Below are 20,580 nucleotides of genomic sequence, written 5' to 3' on the forward strand. Positions count from 1 at the left end.
TAAAAAAAAACTCTTTAGTCACCTGTAAACCTGTTGGCCATTCAATGAAAAAAAACTGTCTTAAAACTTTCATCAAAATTATGGTCAGAAATAAAATGAAATCCATGTAATGTTTTTGAAGGATGGCTGCAGAAGTAGTTTCATTTCAAATAACTAACCCCCGATACTAACGAGTTGTATAACCGACCTTGGGCCATGCCATACTGCTCAGGTTTTTTCACATTATTGAAAAGCTAAGATGACCTATAGCTCGTGTAATTAACCGTAGTTATAATGGCATTCTGTGATTCGACGAAGTCGCCAGTGAACTTGCTTTGTCTAAAATAAACCATCATTTTGGATCATTTGATCCAGTTAGAAGTCGTATTGTGAGTTCAGTTCATGTGTAGTGCAGTGATACCATTCCAAACTTCTAAGAAGTTGTGTTTTTTCCCTTATTTTGAAGGATTTTTTTTAAAATGAAACTACCTTATGTTACATTTATGTGCAAAGAGGGGTGTGTCTGATGGCCTTATAGAAAATCTAATATTCTGTAAAGTTAAGTGGGTGAGGGATAGATTTTACGGCAAAGATGCACAAGTTCATGCAACAGAATGAATTGTACATATAGCTCAGTTTTGCTTAATTTAATTTGTGCAATTTTGATGTGGTTGTTGTAGCCATTTTCAGTTTGTGGTTGATGTTGTGATATGTGTTTATTTATGTTTATTTACAGCAGATGTGAAATGTTGAATTTTGCACTATTGCAGAATGGAGCAATACCTTCCACTTTAAAATGAAATAAAGATGTTTTCAGGTGTGACTCTTCTCTCCGTGTGCTTGAATAAACATGAAGGTTGGAGGCAATAATCTGAAGGAACATGATGAAAGTGAAAGCAGCCGTTTTTTATCCGTGCATTTCTTACGTGCACTGGAAAAGGGACACACACACACACACACACACACACACACACACACACACACACACACACACGCACACTAAAAGTTGTGTTGCAAACATGTCGTTGCTAGGCTCTCTACACATTTCTTCCGTACCTCTTCAGTGTGCTCCTGTTTCACAGTGATTTAAACTGACAGCTGAACACTCTCACTTTACTCTTGTTGACCTCAGACACATGGCATTCACACCTGTGGTTGGCCCTACACACACACACACACACACACACTACTGATCTCAAACAAAATGCACAATGTATGCCTTCAAGATTGAATAAATAAAAATAAATGTACAACTGCACATATGTTTGCAAAAAACTAGCAAATTTGAACTGGTGAAAATAATCTACTAGTACGTTCCAGTAATGGCAAAAATCGTTAGTAAAATTAGAATACGTTTAAGTTCAAGGTTCAGGTGCTAAATGCTTCCCCACTTGCAAATTTTTTGCATATTTTCAATCATGAAATGCAGCAAAAAGGGAGCTAATGAGCTATGCTCCTTTTATCATCTCCACAACTGCTCCTAGTGTGTAAACTTGAAAAATCAGATCATGTTGCAAAGGCAGAGCAAACTTCCTTTCTGTTTCCATCTCACAAGAAACAACATGGGTTGTCTTTTCAAAATAAGACTGAAATGTTAATTTATTATGTTGCGTTTTGCAGAGTCTGAGTCTGTTAAGGACAAGGTAGGCGTGTCTCTACCTGCTGCCCCACCCTCACTTCTTCTTTAGCAGACTAAAGTTCACGGGCAAGAAAACGAGTGCAGTCAAGTATTTTTGACTGGTGACCACAATCCAAAAGGTGCTGTACTTTAAATTCACGTAACCCACTAGTTCACGTTATGGTGATGCTGATGGTGAACTTATGTTTGGAATGTGATTATCAAGGATCGATCATGCTCTAATATATAAAAAGTATTTTCACCTTAATTTATGTTGTATCTATCTGTTTAACCCTCCCGCTGTCCTAATGGGTATGACCCCGCAAGGAAAGTTGACCATTGAGCAGGATTGATGGTTTGAGGTCCACGTGGCAGGGGTGAGGTGGTGCTCACTCCTCACCCTTGCCACATGGACCCAAGGGGATAAACCATCAACCCTGCTCAGTAGTCAACTTTCCTTGTGGGGTCATACCCATTAGGACAGTGGGAGGGTTAATGACCAAATCTTAATAGTCTGAAATGTAATGTAACGTGATGAAGGAGCTATTCCTCCGAAGGTTATTTAACCTCTCTCCACAGATGCCTCTGACACAGTACTAGGCTGCATGAGACTGCCTCAAGGTCATGCGTTCCCTTCTAAAACTGTTTTCTTTCCAGTTCAAGGGAAGATTGAAGAAAGAACTTTTTCCTTTTAATAAATCAAAGAACTCTTTTTTTAATTAAGCTAATCAAACAAAGTGTTAGTCAATAATACAATGTTGACCGATCTGTGAAACGACAATGTTATGATTAATATAACCCAATGGTCCGTAAGATTGATTTCATATTTACTATGGAATCTTATGTCTCACGGATCCTTAATTAGATGTAAATTAACTTCTTTTACAGTAACAAATCGAGCAAAAATCATAAATATATTAAAACTTAGAAAAAGTAATTACTGTAATTAAACTTGTTCCTGTCCCTTTTTCATTGTAACTTTGGGCTTGTTAATACTTTCCTGGTGCTTGTATTTTTAGTCAGATACGGTCTTAGTTTCCTCATACTTCTTGCTTTTGCCAAAATTCCTCTTTTATGTCCGTAAGTTTGTTTCCTTGTCAGTTATGTTGTTTTTTCCATCTTGCTGCAAGTATTTCCTGATCAATGTTAAATGAGAATTATTTATTCTTATTTCCATACATTATGTGTTTGTGAAGTTTTTTTGACAATTATTTTAGCATTTTTAGATGTTTTGAGGATTTTTAGTTTTGAAACACCTTCAACCCTAATATAAAAAGGTCTGGAGTGATGGGATGCATCTGTGTGCCAAGTTTTATTTGTGTTGTTTTTTCGTGTAGTTTTCTTTGCTGAGGTTTTATGTTCATCTGATGTTCTGATTTCCATAGATGTACACAACAAAATCATTTCCTTAGATCAAATACAATTTTCCATTAAAGACCTTGTATGTTTATGTCTATCGTTTTTCACCTCTTTTTTTAAAGACTGGTGTTTCTTTGTTTATAATGATCTACGAGTGAGAGAAGCTGAGATTATAAACTGATTCTAATACTGACTGATCTTGCTTTCAAAGGAGGGCCGTGGTCTAATTAAAGTTTCTTTATGGTTGTTCTCCGTGAGAACTCTAGCACATCAGGTTCTCAGTTGGACACCTGATGTTTAGGACCTCATACCCAAACACCACTTTAGTGGCCCGAGGTGTCACTTTAGCACCGGTGCAGTCACCCGCTGAGTCTGGAAAAACACAAATGAGTGATTTTTTTTTTTTTGGAGATCCAAAGTTCAACCACACACACACACACACACACACACACACACACACACACACACACACACACACACACACACACACACACACACACACACACACACACACACACATTGAGGGACTGTGAAGTTTGATTTTGTCCTTTTTGTCTTTCTTTCATTAAGTAATGTGAAAAGTTGGAATATTATCAGTTATATGAAAATATGTTTAAATCATAAAAAACACGTTAGCATATATGTTTGCAATAACCCACCACCATCATTATACAAGTTTAGCTTCTTGTGATTAAAATTGGTAATTAGTCTTGAATAAAATATATTTATACAAATTTTAAAACACTAAAGAAAAAATGTTTCTGGAGTAAACTAACGTCTTTGCCTAACTCTGATTCATGGTGTATTTTTGTTTTAGCATCGTTGCACCTTGAGACGTCTCCTGTGCAATAGATGGTGCATATCTCAGAAGGAAATAAAGTTAATTAAGATGGAAAAGTGGAAACCTGAAACTGGGTCGACCTCTGAGGTGTTTTTACAGCAAGCTGACAGAGAGTGAGTCACTTTTCCAGACATTTGTTTTCTACGGGAATGATAGGTGCTTTTTGTAGCTTCAACAATTTTCATGAATTTCCAAATAATTTCTTTATCAACAAAAAATGGTTTCTGAAAAAGCTTAAAACTTAGTTATAAAGCTAAAATAAAAATCATTTTATATTTCATAGTCAGAAAAGTATGTCTCTTTTCTGGCTGATGAATGTGTTTTAAATGACTGCATAAAACACTGAATCCTACATTTTTGTAAATTAAGTTAAAAAAGTGTCCAAATAAGATTTATTACACAATACAATAATTGTGGATGCTAATTTTTGCATCCTCCTGCTCTATATCTGGAACGGCAGCTCAACAGAGCTGGAATTTGGTACCTTTAGGTAGTCATTCTGAGGCTTTGCAAACTTTCAGTATATTCTGTCTTCTGTTACTTTTTAATTTTTTACCTTTAACTTACCACATCTTCTTAATCGTGTAATATTAAATTTAATTCAGTTTATTTATGTCGCGCCAAATCACGACAAGAGTCGTCTCTAGGCACTTCACATAGTAAACATTCCACTACAGGTCAGTTCATTAAGCCAATCAGTAAAAAGTTTCCTATGTAAGGAACCCAGCAAATTGCATCAAGTCACTGACTAGTGTCAGTGACTTTACAGCAATCCTCATACTAAGCAAGCATTTAGCGACAGTGGAGAGGAAAACTCCCTTTTAACAGGAAGAAACCTCCAGAGGATCCTGTCTCAGTATAAGCAGCCATCCGCCACCACAGCTCAGCAGAACGCCAGTGTAGCTTCTTCTGGGGAGAAAAACACTTAGAGAGAAAATAATAGAGAAAGGTAACAGCTGAAGTAACAGGAAATAATGCAAATAGAGAGTAGTGGTAGAAGAAAGTAGCAGAATGTAGAATGTAGATTTTTTTTACATCACAATTTTTATTTTCTCAATTTTATTAAATTTTTAATCATTTAAAAAAATCTTTAAATTTTTTTTGTGAATTGTCTCATGATTTTTATCTTTAGAGGTGCTACATAAAATATTGTTTCTTCTTCCTCCTCTTCTTTTCCAGCTGTTTAGCCTATAGCAGCACAACTAAAGAGATAACTAGGATGGAGGCATGCGGGAGGCAGGGCCAGGGAGCACAGTCTTTACAGACTGTATTAATAAAATCTTCTCTGAAAAAAGTGTCTAAGATGTGAGAAAATGAAACATTAGTCTATTTCAAATAGTTTCACGTAAAACAGCAGTATGATCCCCCCCCCCCCCCCCCCCATTTTAATAAGGGAAACAGGTTTTCTGACATTGAATAAAAAATACCTCAATTTGTCAAATAAGGTCTCAAATGTCACCTACTTGACTAAAACAGCTCTACAAGGTGATGACTGTTGATGCCTCAGGTGTATCAATTTCAGCAGCCAACAGGTCGAGCAGGTTGGATCAACTGAAAAACCGCAGCACACATTTCATGTTATGACAGGAGAGCAGCTCACTACAAGACAATGACCTCATAAATGAGCAAAGCAAACATGAGTGTTGGACTTGACTGATACCACCATGTGTCAGTATCTGTTTAAAACGATCAGCTCAGGAAAATGACATATTTTCTAAAGTGAGTCAATTTAGAAAAGTTAGATCTGTTTTTAGGGAAGTAAAAAGGCAGATTTTAAGCTCAGTGATGAATTAATCTAAACTGCTTCCAAAAGTAGAGAACAACAGTCTGATTTATAAAGAAAACGTCTTACTAAAAACCTTGTTTTTAAATTATTTGGCTTTAAAACCTTTAGGTTGTGTGTATTTTACTCAGAAACAACCTCCTGTCATTTAAATAAGGCAAGTTTGCACACACTAAGACAATGTTGACACATCAGCAGTGTCTTCTTTTAATATTTAACAAAACTATCTAATCTATATGTCATAATCTGTTAGAACCAGATGTAATCTGATCCATTTGCATCCTGTGATTAAATATAACAATAATGTGTTTATTTTTGTATATATGTGCTGTAATTAACCTATTGAAAGATAAACAATAGGGAGGCATGATGAAACATTAAACTCCCCAGATACTGAGTTTCAAAATGACACGTCTGTGATGAAGGCCAGTAATAAATAGAAAACCCAAGTGTGGATGTATTTTCATGTCTGGACATGCCAGTGGTAAGTCCCTGTCCTCCCAGTGATTGGCGTCCACCACAGCGACCCCTAATAGAGCTCCATTTGGCCCCTGAGAGGTGTGAAGTGGTACACTTCTCCCCAGCCCTGTCCCACCTTTGTTGTGTGGATTGATTTAGCACACAGGAGCAGCTCTTGGTGAGTGTGAATCCCACAGCTTTATTCACCACACAGACAGACTGTGACGCTGTCCTGGACTCCGCCCCCCTTTTACGCAGACAAACTCAGACTCCTTTGCACCACTCACCCAACCCAGTCCTCAGTACACGTCTGACTTCTGCAGGGAGCACAGGGCACAAACTCATCCATCACAGAGCCGGATTACAGTTTTTCCTAGAGTGGAGAGACCAGAGCAACATGGGGAGCAGCAACTCATGTGTCCCCCAGCACAACTTTGCACTCTCCAGCAAGAGTTTCATCCGCAGAAACAGGTAGGAAAAGTTGATCTAATCTAAGTTTGTGTCAGTGTGTACTCAGAGCACATGTCATGTCCTTGGCTGCTCTTTGTTATTTTAGACTCTTGTATTTCAGCTGGAAGGAATTCCTGGTATTTCTGAGGATTTTATGAAAGGGATCCTAATCAGGATCGCCCTTGGTTTGTGCTGGACCCAACAGACAGCCATCATTGATCAGTTCTACTGTTATCTCCTGTTTTACTCCTCGTCCAACTGTCAGTAAATATAGTTAATCTAAAACAAAAGGTAAAACTTCACCCCATTTGTTATCATGTTAACTCATGGGACATTATTAAAAGATAAAAGTCATAGCTTTTTTTCTAAATACATGTCTAACACTGTAACTCATACAAAGGAAATTATAAACACAAGCTGATATTTTTGAAACATTCTGTCTGATATAATTTTACCACCCAGGGTTATACGCCTGGACATGTTGGTGCCCATCTGGACTGTCACACCTGAGTCTGATTTGCCCCATCCAGCTCTAGAGCACTCATGTCCTGAAATTTAAAAGCTCACATAAAAAAATAAATAAATGAAATAAATGAATTAAGTAAACGGCTCAAACTTCAGGTTCCAAGTTGGATCAGTGTTTCAGCACAGCCGGTGTTCCTGTTGCCTGTCTTTGTATGAGGTGAGGCTCAGGTACTCCCCAAGAATGGACCTGAATGCCACAGCGATGGCTTGGAGAATGTTGGGCGTGCAAACCGACAACCTGCCTATTATCTTCCAACACACGCGTCTTTCACACAGCTGCAGTTTACATGACCGTATGTGGCTTTCATACTTTTTTCTTTTGTGCTTGAAATGAATTTAAAAATGGCACCATCCGTTCAACACACATGAATGATTACAGCTGGACTTCCTGAAAACACAGACCTTGATTCCCAGCACAAACAAAAGCCTGCGTTGTTGCACACTGAGCACGCTGGCACACACATGCACAGATAAGCAGATAAACTACAGGCTGTGACTGTAAAAAGCAACGCTTCTCGCCTTATCTCTGCAGAGAGGGGTGCTTCCTCATGAAAATGTGACAGTGGTAGTAACAGATGAGGGAGAGACAAAACAAAGAGGCAATTGAATGCTGATTTCTTTATGCATATCCTCACTATCAGAGGCCTGATTCTATCATTTCAATGGGTGTCAACAACAGAAGACAAAGGAAGAAACGGATTGATTTAAGACAATTTACAAAGCACTGGAAAAGCTTTTATTTACACGTCTATAAGAAGAAATTGGATCAGTGGTAACATATGACATTTTTCTCTGATGAGCAGCAGTCGCTTATTTCGGAGGAAGAATCCCCAGGAAGGACAGGAGAAGTCCAACAGCATCATCAACATCTTATGCACGGTCACCCCCAGGAAGGTAAGGTACTTTCTCTTAGAAAATGGAGAAAACAGGACAATCAATCCGTATGATTTAACTAACTCTGTGACCTGTTGCAGGAAATGTCTCCTAAAGACCTCCAGACCATAGAGAACACCAAATGGGACCCTCCCTTTCTTTACGACCCGACCAGCGGTTGGAAGAAGAGCAGCATCAACGTGAAGAACTTTGGGCGGATGATTCACAGCTCCAAAGTCCGTTTCCGTTTCCTCCACTGCCAGGTGAGAGGAACACAAAAGGATGAGCACGCTCCTGTGTGCATGATGAAATATCAGGAAAGCAACTGTAAAAGAAAAACAAACACAAAGCTGTAAGGTCGTCACTGCGGTTTCTAACAACGACTGAGGTCAGGGTGACACCTCATGATCTGTGCATACCCCGATAGGTACAAATCTTTAAAAAACATTGAGAAGTAACAGGATGTTGCTGTGCAGCTTTTGAAAACATGCTGCAACCCATGTTCATTTTGACACAGTGGCTGGCTGTGAATAATCCAAGCAGTTTCCTATAAAAAGCTGAGCAGCCTGTGTTTGGGCACGCTTCCTCCTGCTGCGGTTGTGAAACATCTCCCAGCAGAGAACCTCGGGGGAGAGAGAGAGTTGCTCTGATCCCACGGGCTGATACAGGACATGCCGGCTGCTTGTGGTGGGGAGTTGCAGTGTTTCAGAGCTGCGGCACAACAGCTCTGTCAGAGAGCAGGGAGAAAAGATTGATGAAAGGAATAACGTCATGATGGCGAGAGAGAACACTGTGTTTTTAACATAAAATAAACTGCATAGAAGGTGTTTGGTCTTTTAGGGAGGAACATTTCTATGAATCATCAGATTAACTGATAAATCTGATTCCTGTTGGGGAGAATCCTGATCAGTACTCGTTAAATATTAATTCCCATTAAACCAGGACACGTTTTTTCTTAATTTCTCTACAGGATATTCATGACTGCTACCTGGATCTCTTCCAAACACACCTTCATTTTGTCTCAAACAACACCACTGGACTAACATACCAGGTACTTTCCATCCCTCCGATCCACGCTATTTTAGGAGCTCTTTCATGAGTTTTATAGGTTTCGTATCATGTAATCTTTTGTAATCCTAATTTTTGACTCGCATCCCGCCTACCAGAACTTTTATTTGGTGCACAGAAAGTATGATTAAGTTTCGTCAGCTGTCTCGTAACCTTTTAGAAGTGCCGTTAATCATCATTTCACTGCTCTCCAGAGCTCAGCTTCATGTTAAAAAGAGACAACGAAGCACCTGTGTGTTAGTCAGACTTCAGATTACCTCAAAACTAAGACAGACAGGGATACATCACTGATTTATGAGTCCTTGTCAAACTCGCTTGTTTTGTTTTTGGTGAACACAACTCTAGAGTTCAATCTTCATTTTAAACGCTAAGAGAGAGGATTGATGCGAATAAGTTCTAAATTTGTAAATATTCCCATCTTAAAAAGTGTAAATTGATTTTTTTTCCCCACAGGGGACTCTTCCACTGAAAGAGCTCACCATCTCCAACCTGCAGCAGAACTGCAACCACAGCCAACCTCAGGAATATGCCTTCCAAATAAACGGTGAGAAAAAATAAATCATGCACACAAAAACTGTGTGGGTGTTGGCGCACAGCGCTGGTATTTTATAATTGTCAGTTTTGTTTTATTGGCTCTGCTGAGTTTGTATAATCAGTCTTTCCGAATAAAAATCCAGAGTGTCTATGTCGGGGTCTGATTTAAACAGCCAAAGCTGGATGACTGTGGGCGCGGAGGCTGAATTCTCCTTCTGTAATAAGTATAAGTGTCATTGTTTTGTAGCCATTGATGGTGTGTCTAATCTGTCATTAGTTAAAGTAAAAAAAAAATCTATTAAAAATGCCACACTATTTCACGGTTTTGGCATTTCCTGCTTGTGTTATCACGTTTCAACGACCCTCTTCACCTTTTCACCTCCCGTCTGACCCAAGACCGACTAAAGCCGGGCCTCCGTCCCCTCCGGTCGGGGGGTAAACTAGCTTTTAAAAGCTTGTTAGACAACAGGTGCATCTCTGCGAACCCAGCTGTCGCATAGAAAAGCCCGGCTATCGCTCTTCGTCTCGTCAAAGAGTATAATCCATGGTACATTCAACAGATCTGGTCTGTGTCCTTTATGAATGAAAAAAAGTTTTTGATCTTTAACTTAATTGAACAAATCCCCATATTTCTTTATTAAATATTAAAAGCTTTAAACTGAATCCAGAACTGTGTACAAATAACTCCTGTTTATCTTTACATTCCCGCTGAAGTCCCTGCTGTCACAACGTTGGCCCTCATTGGTGTTCCTTTGTTGGGATTTGTGTTTGCGAGGTTCCCAGCTCTACTTTGTTAGTTTTTGGCTTCACGTTTCCTCTTTTCCTATTCAAATACGAAGTCTCATTTGCCTTTTGGGAGGCATCACTGACAGGAAGTTGAATAAAAATCTGAGTCAAATGGAAGATATGTAGTGGATGTTTCCCCTCTGAGATGAGTGGTGGTGAGTTAGATGGTGACGAAGCACACACGATTCAAGAGGATGTTCGAGAATTCCCGGAAGCTCCCACATAATCTAGATAAACGTGGTTGTAAACGTAGGTTAATAATGAATAATTGCTTTTAACAATAGCTTGTGGCCCCTGTGAACTAACTGGAGGTTTAAATGAGTTTTCATTGGCTGGATTTCTACTGAGAAAACTAAACTTTTTAAGGAGTGAAAGAATTTATAGGAATGGTTACGGGCACGGTCCCTAATGAGGATCTGGCCTGAAAAACGGAGAAGTCAACATTTGGGCTTCGGTAGATTATTAGAGTACAAAGCCATAAACTGGAATGAAATCAAATGCTGGTTATCTTTGGTATGTGTGGGACTGATGGGTGGAGGGAGATTGCAGCTCTCATCATCCCGACTCCGTCTATTCCCTCTGATCTGTTTGCTATGAGGCCGCAGGTCAGTGAGGGATCCACATCTGGTTTACTGTTCTGAACATGTGTTAGCATTTATTGCACTTGTTGCGTAACATGGTGTAAACAAATAAACTCTGTGCTAACATAACAGAAAAGATTTTTTAAAAAGACAGATAACGACTCTTTCTCTGCATGCCTTTGTAACCTTTGAACCCTGCAGGTGTCAGCTTGAATCCCATCATTGTCTACTACGGCAGCCAGGAGGAGATGGACCTGTGGTTCAGCCTGCTCACAGAAAACATCGAGGTGAACGGAGGTTCTGCTACCACGCCTGAAACCTGCACCAGAGTGAGAGTAAGTCTAATGAGAGCTGTCTAATTTCTTTTTGTGTTTGCCACACCGGGATCAATTCAAACATCTCATTTCAAAACTCGATCGCATGTTTGATTCCGCCTGGCACATTAGCCTCATTTCCAGCCGCTCCTGATAAAACAGGATGTGTGACTGTGTAAATACAGTGAGTAATGATCACTGCGTGCTTCTGCCTGAATGCTAGGGAGAGATCTGGACCACATCATAACACATATTTCTGTTCATCTGGCGGTGATACTGTCTAACTTCTGTGATCTGATGTGTATCTACAGATGAACCAGAGCAAAGGTCACATTGGAAGAGTGGACCTGAGGAAGTCTATCAACAGAGAGCCCATCTATGAGTGGGAGGGCTCTCAGCGGGACAGCTTGGGCCCCATCACCTACGTCACCAAAGTCCGACTGCAGCACCTGCCCTGTCAGGTATGACGTCACAGCTGCTTCTCTCACCACCCCCAGACCTCTTACCAAACTTTGGAAACCCACAGCGTAACAGGCTGTCACTCATAATGCTAATGTGTTTTCAAAGCCGTGGGAACTTTTTCTCACGATAAATAAAAAGCAGGATAATATCAGTGCTCTAAATCCAGGTGACTCACATGGTTTTTCACATTGTGCAATGCATTACCTCAACACAGTGCAAGGAGAGAAAAGGGTGGTGTCCATGTTTTATAGCAAATTACTCTCTTCCGGTTGTTTATCTATACAGCGTGTTTTATTCTCACGTTGCACCACAGAGTCAGAGATGCATAAACCAACTGAGTGAAATATTCAACCCCATCGAATGAAATCAAGCAAGATCCCTGTGAATGATGCCAAAACAAGCCGTTAATCAACACTGTAATCATGACATGCCTTTGCAGGGATATCTGTTAATTCTTTATGAGAAGCAGCGGCATATCTATTGATGTGATTTAGTGCCTTGGGCGTGTGAGAGGCATTCGCTCGGCTCACACAGCGACTCAACTCACCTCACGGCTGGAATGTCAGCTGTCTGTTCAGACACACCCCACAAGAGAGAAGAAACATAAACTCTGGATCTGCTGCACCTTCAAAAGTCTCACAAACTGGTTCGACCTCTGCGGGGTTTAAAGCGTGCCTCTCAACGCAGAATTAAAAGATAAATCCTGTGCTTTTTTAAAAACTCGCTCCGGGTCTCATGGTTCACTCTGTGCCTTGTCTTGTGGTTTTATCTTTCCCTGAAGTTATCAGGGCTCACTTTCTTTTCCATGAAAGGTACTTAGGTACCGTTTATCTTTGGAGTTGGCCTCAGAGTAAAAACAACTGATAACAGTGTTCAGGTTGAGAAACACTTTTAGAAAACTGGAATTACGTGTACTTTAGAGTTTTATACTTGATAATAAAAATAAAAAAAATCACAGAATGGTGTGTTATCTAAAACGTGTACATGCTGTCATCATCTTACATGTTCAGGAGAAGAGTGACAGATTGCTGGTGATGTACCCATCCACCCTGATCATCCTATCAGAGGAAAGCGACAGGCTCTTCTATAAGGTGCAGCAGACCGTCCTTTACTGTCAAACCTGGATTATGTGAGTAGTATTAAAGATTTACTCTGATTACAGGGCAAACTTCCACTCAACATGATTACCGTCACCACTCCCTGTCAGGACGTCAAGCCCAACACCTTTAAGATTGAAGGTAAGAACAGTGAATCACGTTTTCTTCTGAAAACACTCAATAAGAAGCACACACTCCCAAGTGCCTTTGAGTGACCTCCCTCTTGGAACTGCTGCCGTCATAGAACGAAGCCCCTCTATGAATGGGAGGGTTTTATCCTTACTAAAGCACATTCCAGCGAGCAAGCAGACCAAATGACACCCTTTGTTTACCCCCCCCCCCCCCAGGCAAAATGATCAACCCCATAGTGGTGTCCTGTCTGGATAGGACCGAGTTCTGTGACTGGATCCAGCATTTCAAAGCTGCTGACGTGCCTGTTGTCAGCCCCCCGCCCCCGGTGTATGACATCATCTACACCCCTACGAACACAGAGGTGAGGGCTGTTCCCTTTTACTTTCACCGCGTAAGTGTGATGATGTCACTGTTCACAGCTGTTGATGATTTACAAAAGGATGGTCCCGTCCCCCCCCCCTTTGATCTTAGCCTGCACGACGCCCTGCAACAGTCTGCTCATGTACATGAAGCCGGTGTTTGTTAGAATGAATCCCTGAACGTGCAGCCCGTCACACTTCACACCTACACTCCAACTCAGCTCTGTGACTACCACCTTTACTGGTTTAGAGCCTAAACAGCACCCCTTCTTTCTGCAGACATTTGACACACAACACTGAAATGAGAAGAAGGTGTTTCCGTCTCTTGGGTGTCTTGTGTGAAATGAACTATAGATATGCTTTACATGTACGTGCCAATTATGTCGTATAGGAGTAAATGAATCGTATACCCAAAGGTATGTGTCATCTGTGAACCTAAATCCAGTCTGGGTCATATTTAATCCGAGGCACCAAGGATCTCAGTTGAACTTTTCTGGCCTTTCCTCGTTTGTCAGAATTTCATCAAAACCTCCAAAAGACAAACTTGGAAAAGTTCTGCTGGCATTTTAAAGCCTCTTTCCAAAAAACTGAATATTCTATTGTGTTATTCCGTTTCCAGGCACCAAAGTTCGACAGGTGGAGCGGAAACAGCCAAGGGCGAGTGGAGTCTCTTAAGTACAGCCAGTCATCAAGTGGACACGGGTCCCAAAACCTTCAGCTGCCTGCCCATGAAGGAAACATTTTGTCCCCGGGATACGCTGAACCTCTCTGTGTGAGTCAGCCGTGAGCTTCTGTTTAATAATCCCGACTCGATAAGGTTAACGAAACAGTCGGTGAAATCTTTCCACAGCATTAAAACACCTTCTGGTTTCTGCACGGAGATCGTTTTAATGGAAATCAGCAACACCTCTCTCTAAGTGTTAATTATTAAGCAAGGACTGGAGAACAAAGTGCTCCAGTTACGTGCTCAGATGGTGAACGAATACACAAAACAAACAAGATAAGTCTGGATGTGATGCGGGGTTGGATCTCTTTATGAAGCACTCGTCATTATCAGGAGTTTTTGCTGAACTCCTCCAGGAGAGGAGCGCTGAAGCTGCCATCCAATTAGCTTAAAGAGAGAGCTGAGTGCCCCGATAAAACGATGCTGGTGGGAAACTTGTGACCCTCCCACTTAATCTGATGGAGATCCTTTTCTCTCACTTCCAGATGACTTTGTTTACTGAAAACAGAGGAGGTGCTTAAAACCCAAAGATGAAGAGTCCAGTGTGTAATTGCTGCTCGGCTGACTTTAGTTTGTGATTTTTTTTTGCACCTGCAGTACAATTCCAGCCGTCCCTCCTCGACTGAGACCGCTCGGCTGGACAGCAGAACCAGCAGCGTGTCCTCCCACACCAGGCCTGAGCGTGACCACAGGCCTTTGTCGCTGCGCTACTCCTCGCCTCTGCACAGCTCCTCCTACCTCCAACCTGCAGAGAGCTCTCAGATCTACAGCAAACCATACTCCGGACCGCAACACGCCAGTTCTCAGCGCCCGGAGAAAGCCCCACTCGTCAAGGTAATTCAGTCTGGCATATAACTTGATAACCAAATATTCCCTGTGAGACTATATGCCATGTGTGCAGTAACTGAAATAGAAACACCGAGCAGCAGGCTAAGAGGGCTGCTCTTCTTTATGGTGCCAACAGATGGGGAAAGGTCGGCATTTGTGCAAACAGGAGTTGAGAGATCAATTTACTTAATGATGCATAGAAATAAATGTTTATTATGATTCATAAGCAAAGTGTAACCCAGTCTGAGAGAAGTATTCTGATCAGAGTGTATTACTCTCCTGTTCCTGATAACAGTAAACCTTTGTTTATTCCACTTCTGGACTAATTCTAATAAGAAAAACTCTTGATCTTGTCTCAATCCTTTACTTTCAGTCTAACAGCTGGAGCACGCCACAGACATCCCTAAACTACCCTCCGAACGCCACGCAGCGTCACTCAGACATGTGCGCCCCGCGGCAGCCGCTGTCACCTCTGTATGACGAGCCCTGCAGCCCAGAAGTCTACTCCCTGGATGAGGCCAGGCCACTGGTAAGTGGGTCAAAGATACTGGATCCAGTGTTTCAGTTTACAGCTGCACAGCTCTCCTGATATCAAACAAGAGTACACACACACACACACACACACACACAGACACACACACACACACACACACACACACACACACACACACACACACACACACACACACACACACACACACACACACACACACACACACAAACACACACACACACACACACACACACACACACACACACACACACACACACACACACACACACACACACACACATTATTTATGATGGAATTGGGTTCTCTGAGGATTTTAACCCTTTTGGAAATGCTACACACACACACACACACACACACACACACACACACACACACATTATTTATGATGGAATTGGGTTCTCTGAGGATTTTAACCCTTTTGGAAATGCTACACACACACACACACACACACACACACACACACACACACACACACACACACATTATTTATGATGGAATTGGGTTCTCTGAGGATTTTAACCCTTTTGGAAATGCTAACTGAAGTTCAACGTGTATTAAAAGTAGGTGGAACTTTGAAGTGTTTAGAAAACAGGTGACTAAAACATAAAGTATTTTGTTTTTTAGCACCAGAGCTGGAACGAACCAATGCAGCACCGACCCCACCACCAGGACACGCAGCTCCTTCCTTCCTCCTTCAAACTGCAGACCCCGCCGCTGGGCAGACGCTGCAGGAGAAGCCTGGTCCTGACCAACTCCCACGCAAAGGCCCCGGGTCCCGACCCGGAATCCTCTCAGAGCCAACCGGGGCAGAGAGCCGAGGCCGTGTCCAGGCTGAAACTGCTACCTGTACCCGGCCAAGTTCAAGAGCAGGTGAGAAGCACCGAGATCCACCTCTCCCAGGGCACTCCAGTTTCTGGAATGCTGCAGAACAAAGTCAAGTAGTGAAGTAAGTGTGTGTACTCACACTGAAGGCGATATTTAAACAGATGCCGCAGATGAAATACATACTTTAGGGAGAGTAGAATGTTTGTTGTAGCTCATCGCAGGAAGTGACTCTCTGTTTTCTCATCTGCCGACAGATCCCTCTCCCGTCGAGCTGCGCAAGGAGCGCCTCTCAGATGCCTTATAGTTACTCCCCTGGTAAGTGCTGAAGACACAAACACTGATCTGATTCCTTCAGGTGCTTCAGCGGGAACTCAAGGATGTCGCTGTGAAATAAGTTTAAATCAACAGTTAAAGTGACAATTAATTGTCTTTTGTTCAAATCTATAACAGCGATGTGTCATAATTCACAACAAGCTTTAAGTATGGAAGCCTGCTTGTCCACCAACGACACAGAACATTACTCTAGTAAACATTACATTTAACACTCAGTGCACTTGGATTAGATTGCTTAAGCATTTGAATCTGTCGGCAGGTAAAGGTGCGTGAAGTTGGCTGCTGAAATGCTGCTTAGAGCAGCTCAGAGTTGTCTACAGGAAATAAATTACTGTAAGAAAACACGAGTCAGAAAGGAAACACGCCTCTATTGTGACTGACAGCTCAACACAGGACGGCTCACTGCAGAGAAAGACTTGAACATGCTCCCGCTATGTGGTTTCATTCCTCAGCTTTTATCCTCCGACGCTGTTAGGAATGTTAAACGATGAAAGTGTAGCAGCAGTGGCATGCTACTCTACAGGTTTTACAGTAAAGCTCTGCGTCCAAGTTCGAAGAATCTGGGCAAAGTTTAAGTTTACAACTAAATCTTCTCTCACTCCCGCAGATCGCCACTCATACCTGGAACCCACAGATCCAGATGACCAGGAAATGGACTATGACAACATTTGGGAGTACGACGGTGAGACTGGAATGATTCAGCCGCTCTCTGGAATTTCAACACACTGGACAGGATCAGACTTTGGGGCCCGAGGCCTTGGTCCCATGACGACTCAGCAGAGATGGTCATGAAACAAAACAAAAGCCTGGTGCTCGTCTGGACGTGTGCAAACACCAGATCGCTATCAGAGGGATAATAAAAGCTTACAATCCCAGCCTGAGTTTCGCCTAGAGAGTACAGAATGAAGCAACAAATGACAGGAAGTGCTCGATCAGATGGTAGACTGTGACGGATTCAGTTGTGTATTTATTATGTAACATTTAAGAGAAGACAAGAGAGTGTGTTACAAATTATGTAGCTCTAATATTATTTTATTTACTGCACTATCACTGGGCAACATGCAGGAGCTCCAAGGTTTTCAAACGAGCTTTAAGTTATGTATATATAATTATTTTTCTAAATCAAGAAACAAAAACATTCCACTGGAACTTATTTTACAAAATAATATGTTTATATTTGTGTAAATGTTGTACATTTGTTATTTAATTATGCAATATTGCCAAAGCAGGTAGTTGTAGCTTTAACTGATTTTGTAAGAGGTGCTGATGTCAGAATTTTCCAGCACTTCACTGATACCTGTGTGGCTTTTTATGTTTGTTTGATGCATTTTTTATTAATATTTTAAATAAAATATACCCAAAGTTTATGTCCCTACGTTCTGAAGACATTTTTTCTAAACTTAAAAAACATATAAGTTTTTGCATACTTTAAAAACAAAGACAGATTAAAGGAAAACAGCCAAATGGTATATTCATAAATGTAGATATGCTAAACAAAAACTATTGCTCTCATGTTTTAAAGTTAGGTCAAACAATATATTATAACTGTTAATGTGAACCCATTAAGAATTTTTATTCATGTGCTCTCCTTAAAGAATGAATGTGTTTTGATTTTACAATAAATGTGTAAACTAAAGAAATAAAAATTAAACATACTATACATAAAATAACCATTAACTAATTGAAATGCAGTGATTTTAACTGTTTCGTTGTGTATAAATAAACATTAATGTAGTTCATTCTAATCGGTCATTTGACTTGTTGGTGGAAGATATCATATATATTACTAGATGCCTCGCCCGCGCACGTCATTTGGAATTCTAGGATGTCCAAGGAAGGTCCCATCTTTCTCGTCCCTGATTGGCTAGAAAAGCTCTACTACGATTGGCTATTTCATTTTACAGCAAACTGGCTGTCCTCGCTTTGTCCTTCTGCCACCAGCAGAAAGATGTTTTGGAGAGTTTAGTAACGAAATTGTGGACTTAGCGCTACAGTAAACATTCTGTCCTGGTTTGCACAATATTTTATGTTGCATAAAAATGTAAAACGTAAAATGTGAATTTTAAATCTCGTTACATTTATCAAACTGTTGGACTTACTTTATATCTCATGGCTCTGAAGTATTAGAGTACATAGGATAAACATATGTGCCTTACCTGGGTACATATAATAAAACTGCCCTATTCTGCCACGCTATGTGCATCAGGTCTGTTTCTTCTCTAGAATAATGAAAACTGGTGAAAAATAGGTCTAAATCATAATCAGCAGCTTTAACTTGATTTTTGATTAAATGATATACATTTAATCTGATGACAGATGTGCTCTAACTTGTAAACAGCCGTAACTTATTAAAGCAGGATAGCCTAATAATGAAGTAACAAGATAACCCCAAACAGAGCCAAATAGATATAGTCAGTCTACGGTGTGATAAAATGCTACAAGAATTATTAGAAGTTCACATTTGATGTTTTTCAGGTTCTTTTATGAAAGAAACGGAACTTGGTTTGTTGCTAAACAGGAAAGGATGTTTATTATAGCGATGAGTTCACATTTTATTCAAAAAATCCTCAAGATCTGGCTGTAAACATAAAAACGTGCAGCGAGGGAAAACTGTTTCCTAAATACAAAATAGCCACGCGTAGATCATTTCTAGCCAATCAGAGACGAGAAAGGTGGGACCTTCCTTGGACATCCTAGAATTCCAAATAACGCGACCCTGACGTCCGTACGCGGCGGACATCTTACTTCGGTCAACTTTGGTTAGCTGCCGCCATCTAACACTGTTGTTTAGTGGTGCATACACTATTTAAATTTCAACCGATTTTCATACGGTTTTATTTTTTTAGGAACTGTAGAGACGTGGCTATGAAATATCAGTTTTGGCAGGAAACTCACCTTATTTCAATTCACTTTCCAGCCGTTTTCCCCTATCCTGTCAATTTCCCAGACTTACCGTTTTAATGTCAACAAGATCTGCTTCTGATGAACTAGCTGTAGTTTGTAAACTGAGGTCAACTTATATAAGTTTTAAGATACCTTATAACTTACCATACCAACTTATCAATAAAAACTCAAATACCTGATTTAATTTACTGAAAATAATAAAACTAAAAAAATAATACACAGAAGCAGCAAACAAAATTTAAAGTCAAAACACCCAGTCCAAAAAAACAAAACAACTCTAGATCCTCAATGACTGAGAAAATATTTTATAAAAAGACAAAAGATATACAGAATATATTTTATTTACTTTGACTTTAATATTTGCAAGTAATATGAACCTACTTGCTTTGGCAAGTTATAATAATTAATATTCATTTCCACTTTCAGCCTGCAACCCATTTAAAAAGAAAGTATGAGAAAACTGGGATAATTGTGAGTTAAAGGGCTAAACACATCAAAAATTAAAGAGTAAATAAATGACAGACTGACAGTTATGAAAAACTTGTTTATTACAGATTATACATATTTTGATTATAAAAATAACAGATCTACAGACAGATACTAAAGCATTGTTATTTCCAACCGACCTTTGAAAAGGACAGCTTTTGTGAGCTTCTGTCTCACGCTGTGTAACGAAATGAAATGACTGTTTTCCACCAAAAGTCATTTGCCCCCTCTCCTCTGACACAGAACTAGTTTACATGAGATATTGCCTCAAGGTCTCATGCATTTGCTATAAACTGCTTTCTTACCAGCTCAAGAGAAGAATGAAGGAAGGACCCTCTCCTTTTAATAAATCAAAGAACTCTATTTTTAATAAAGCTAATCAAACAAAGTGTTAGTCAATAATAAGATGTGACCAATCTGTGAAATCAAAATATTAATTACTTTATTATAATCCTATAGAATATAATAAGTAATATGACTTTTAATGTTTCCACTAGGACTGATCTCACGTAGCGTTAAGAGACGACACATTGCTTTTACTGATCCTATCAGAATCTGCCAGATCTGACGGAGGCGTGGTTTTGGAGGTGCTTGATAAATCTGTCATCTTTTCATTCGACCATAAACCAAAACATCCGAAATATAAAACTATGCCCACGTCAACTTTAACGCCAGTTCAAAACGTTCTAGAGAAGTTGTCGGAGTGGCCAATCCGTAACTTTCCTCTTCAGCCAAAAGAACCAATG

General features: G+C 40.3%; 1 protein-coding gene across 1 annotated transcript; it reads left to right on the forward strand.

The window, feature by feature from the left end:
• The first annotated feature begins 6,319 nt into the window (after positions 1-6,319).
• Positions 6,320-17,811, forward strand: plekhn1 (pleckstrin homology domain containing, family N member 1). The gene is made up of 16 exons (XM_015967677.3): positions 6,320-6,510; positions 7,818-7,908; positions 7,989-8,150; positions 8,858-8,938; positions 9,409-9,499; positions 11,058-11,191; positions 11,482-11,631; positions 12,643-12,723; positions 12,795-12,870; positions 13,077-13,222; positions 13,840-13,992; positions 14,542-14,778; positions 15,146-15,301; positions 15,911-16,156; positions 16,366-16,426; positions 17,052-17,811. The coding sequence occupies exons 1-16, from the start codon at positions 6,437-6,439 to the stop codon at positions 17,234-17,236; spliced, it is 2,124 nt and encodes a 707-aa protein (XP_015823163.3). The 5' UTR covers positions 6,320-6,436; the 3' UTR covers positions 17,237-17,811.
• The last annotated feature ends 2,769 nt before the right edge of the window (positions 17,812-20,580 follow it).

Source organism: Nothobranchius furzeri, chromosome 15 (genome assembly GCF_043380555.1).
Source record: "Nothobranchius furzeri strain GRZ-AD chromosome 15, NfurGRZ-RIMD1, whole genome shotgun sequence".
In the NCBI taxonomy this organism is placed as follows: Eukaryota; Metazoa; Chordata; class Actinopteri; order Cyprinodontiformes; family Nothobranchiidae; genus Nothobranchius; species Nothobranchius furzeri.

What these genes read in the sequence shown, in the direction of transcription:
- plekhn1 (XM_015967677.3), top strand. Translation starts at nt 6,437, where the DNA reads ATGGGGAGCAGCAACTCATGTGTCCCCCAGCACAACTTTGCACTCTCC. An exon ending in CCACTGGACTAACATACCAG is followed by an intron (nt 8,939 to 9,408) that starts GTACTTTCCATC and finishes TTTTCCCCACAG; the next exon opens with GGGACTCTTCCACTGAAAGA. An exon ending in CAACACCTTTAAGATTGAAG is followed by an intron (nt 12,871 to 13,076) that starts GTAAGAACAGTG and finishes CCCCCCCCCCAG; the next exon opens with GCAAAATGATCAACCCCATA.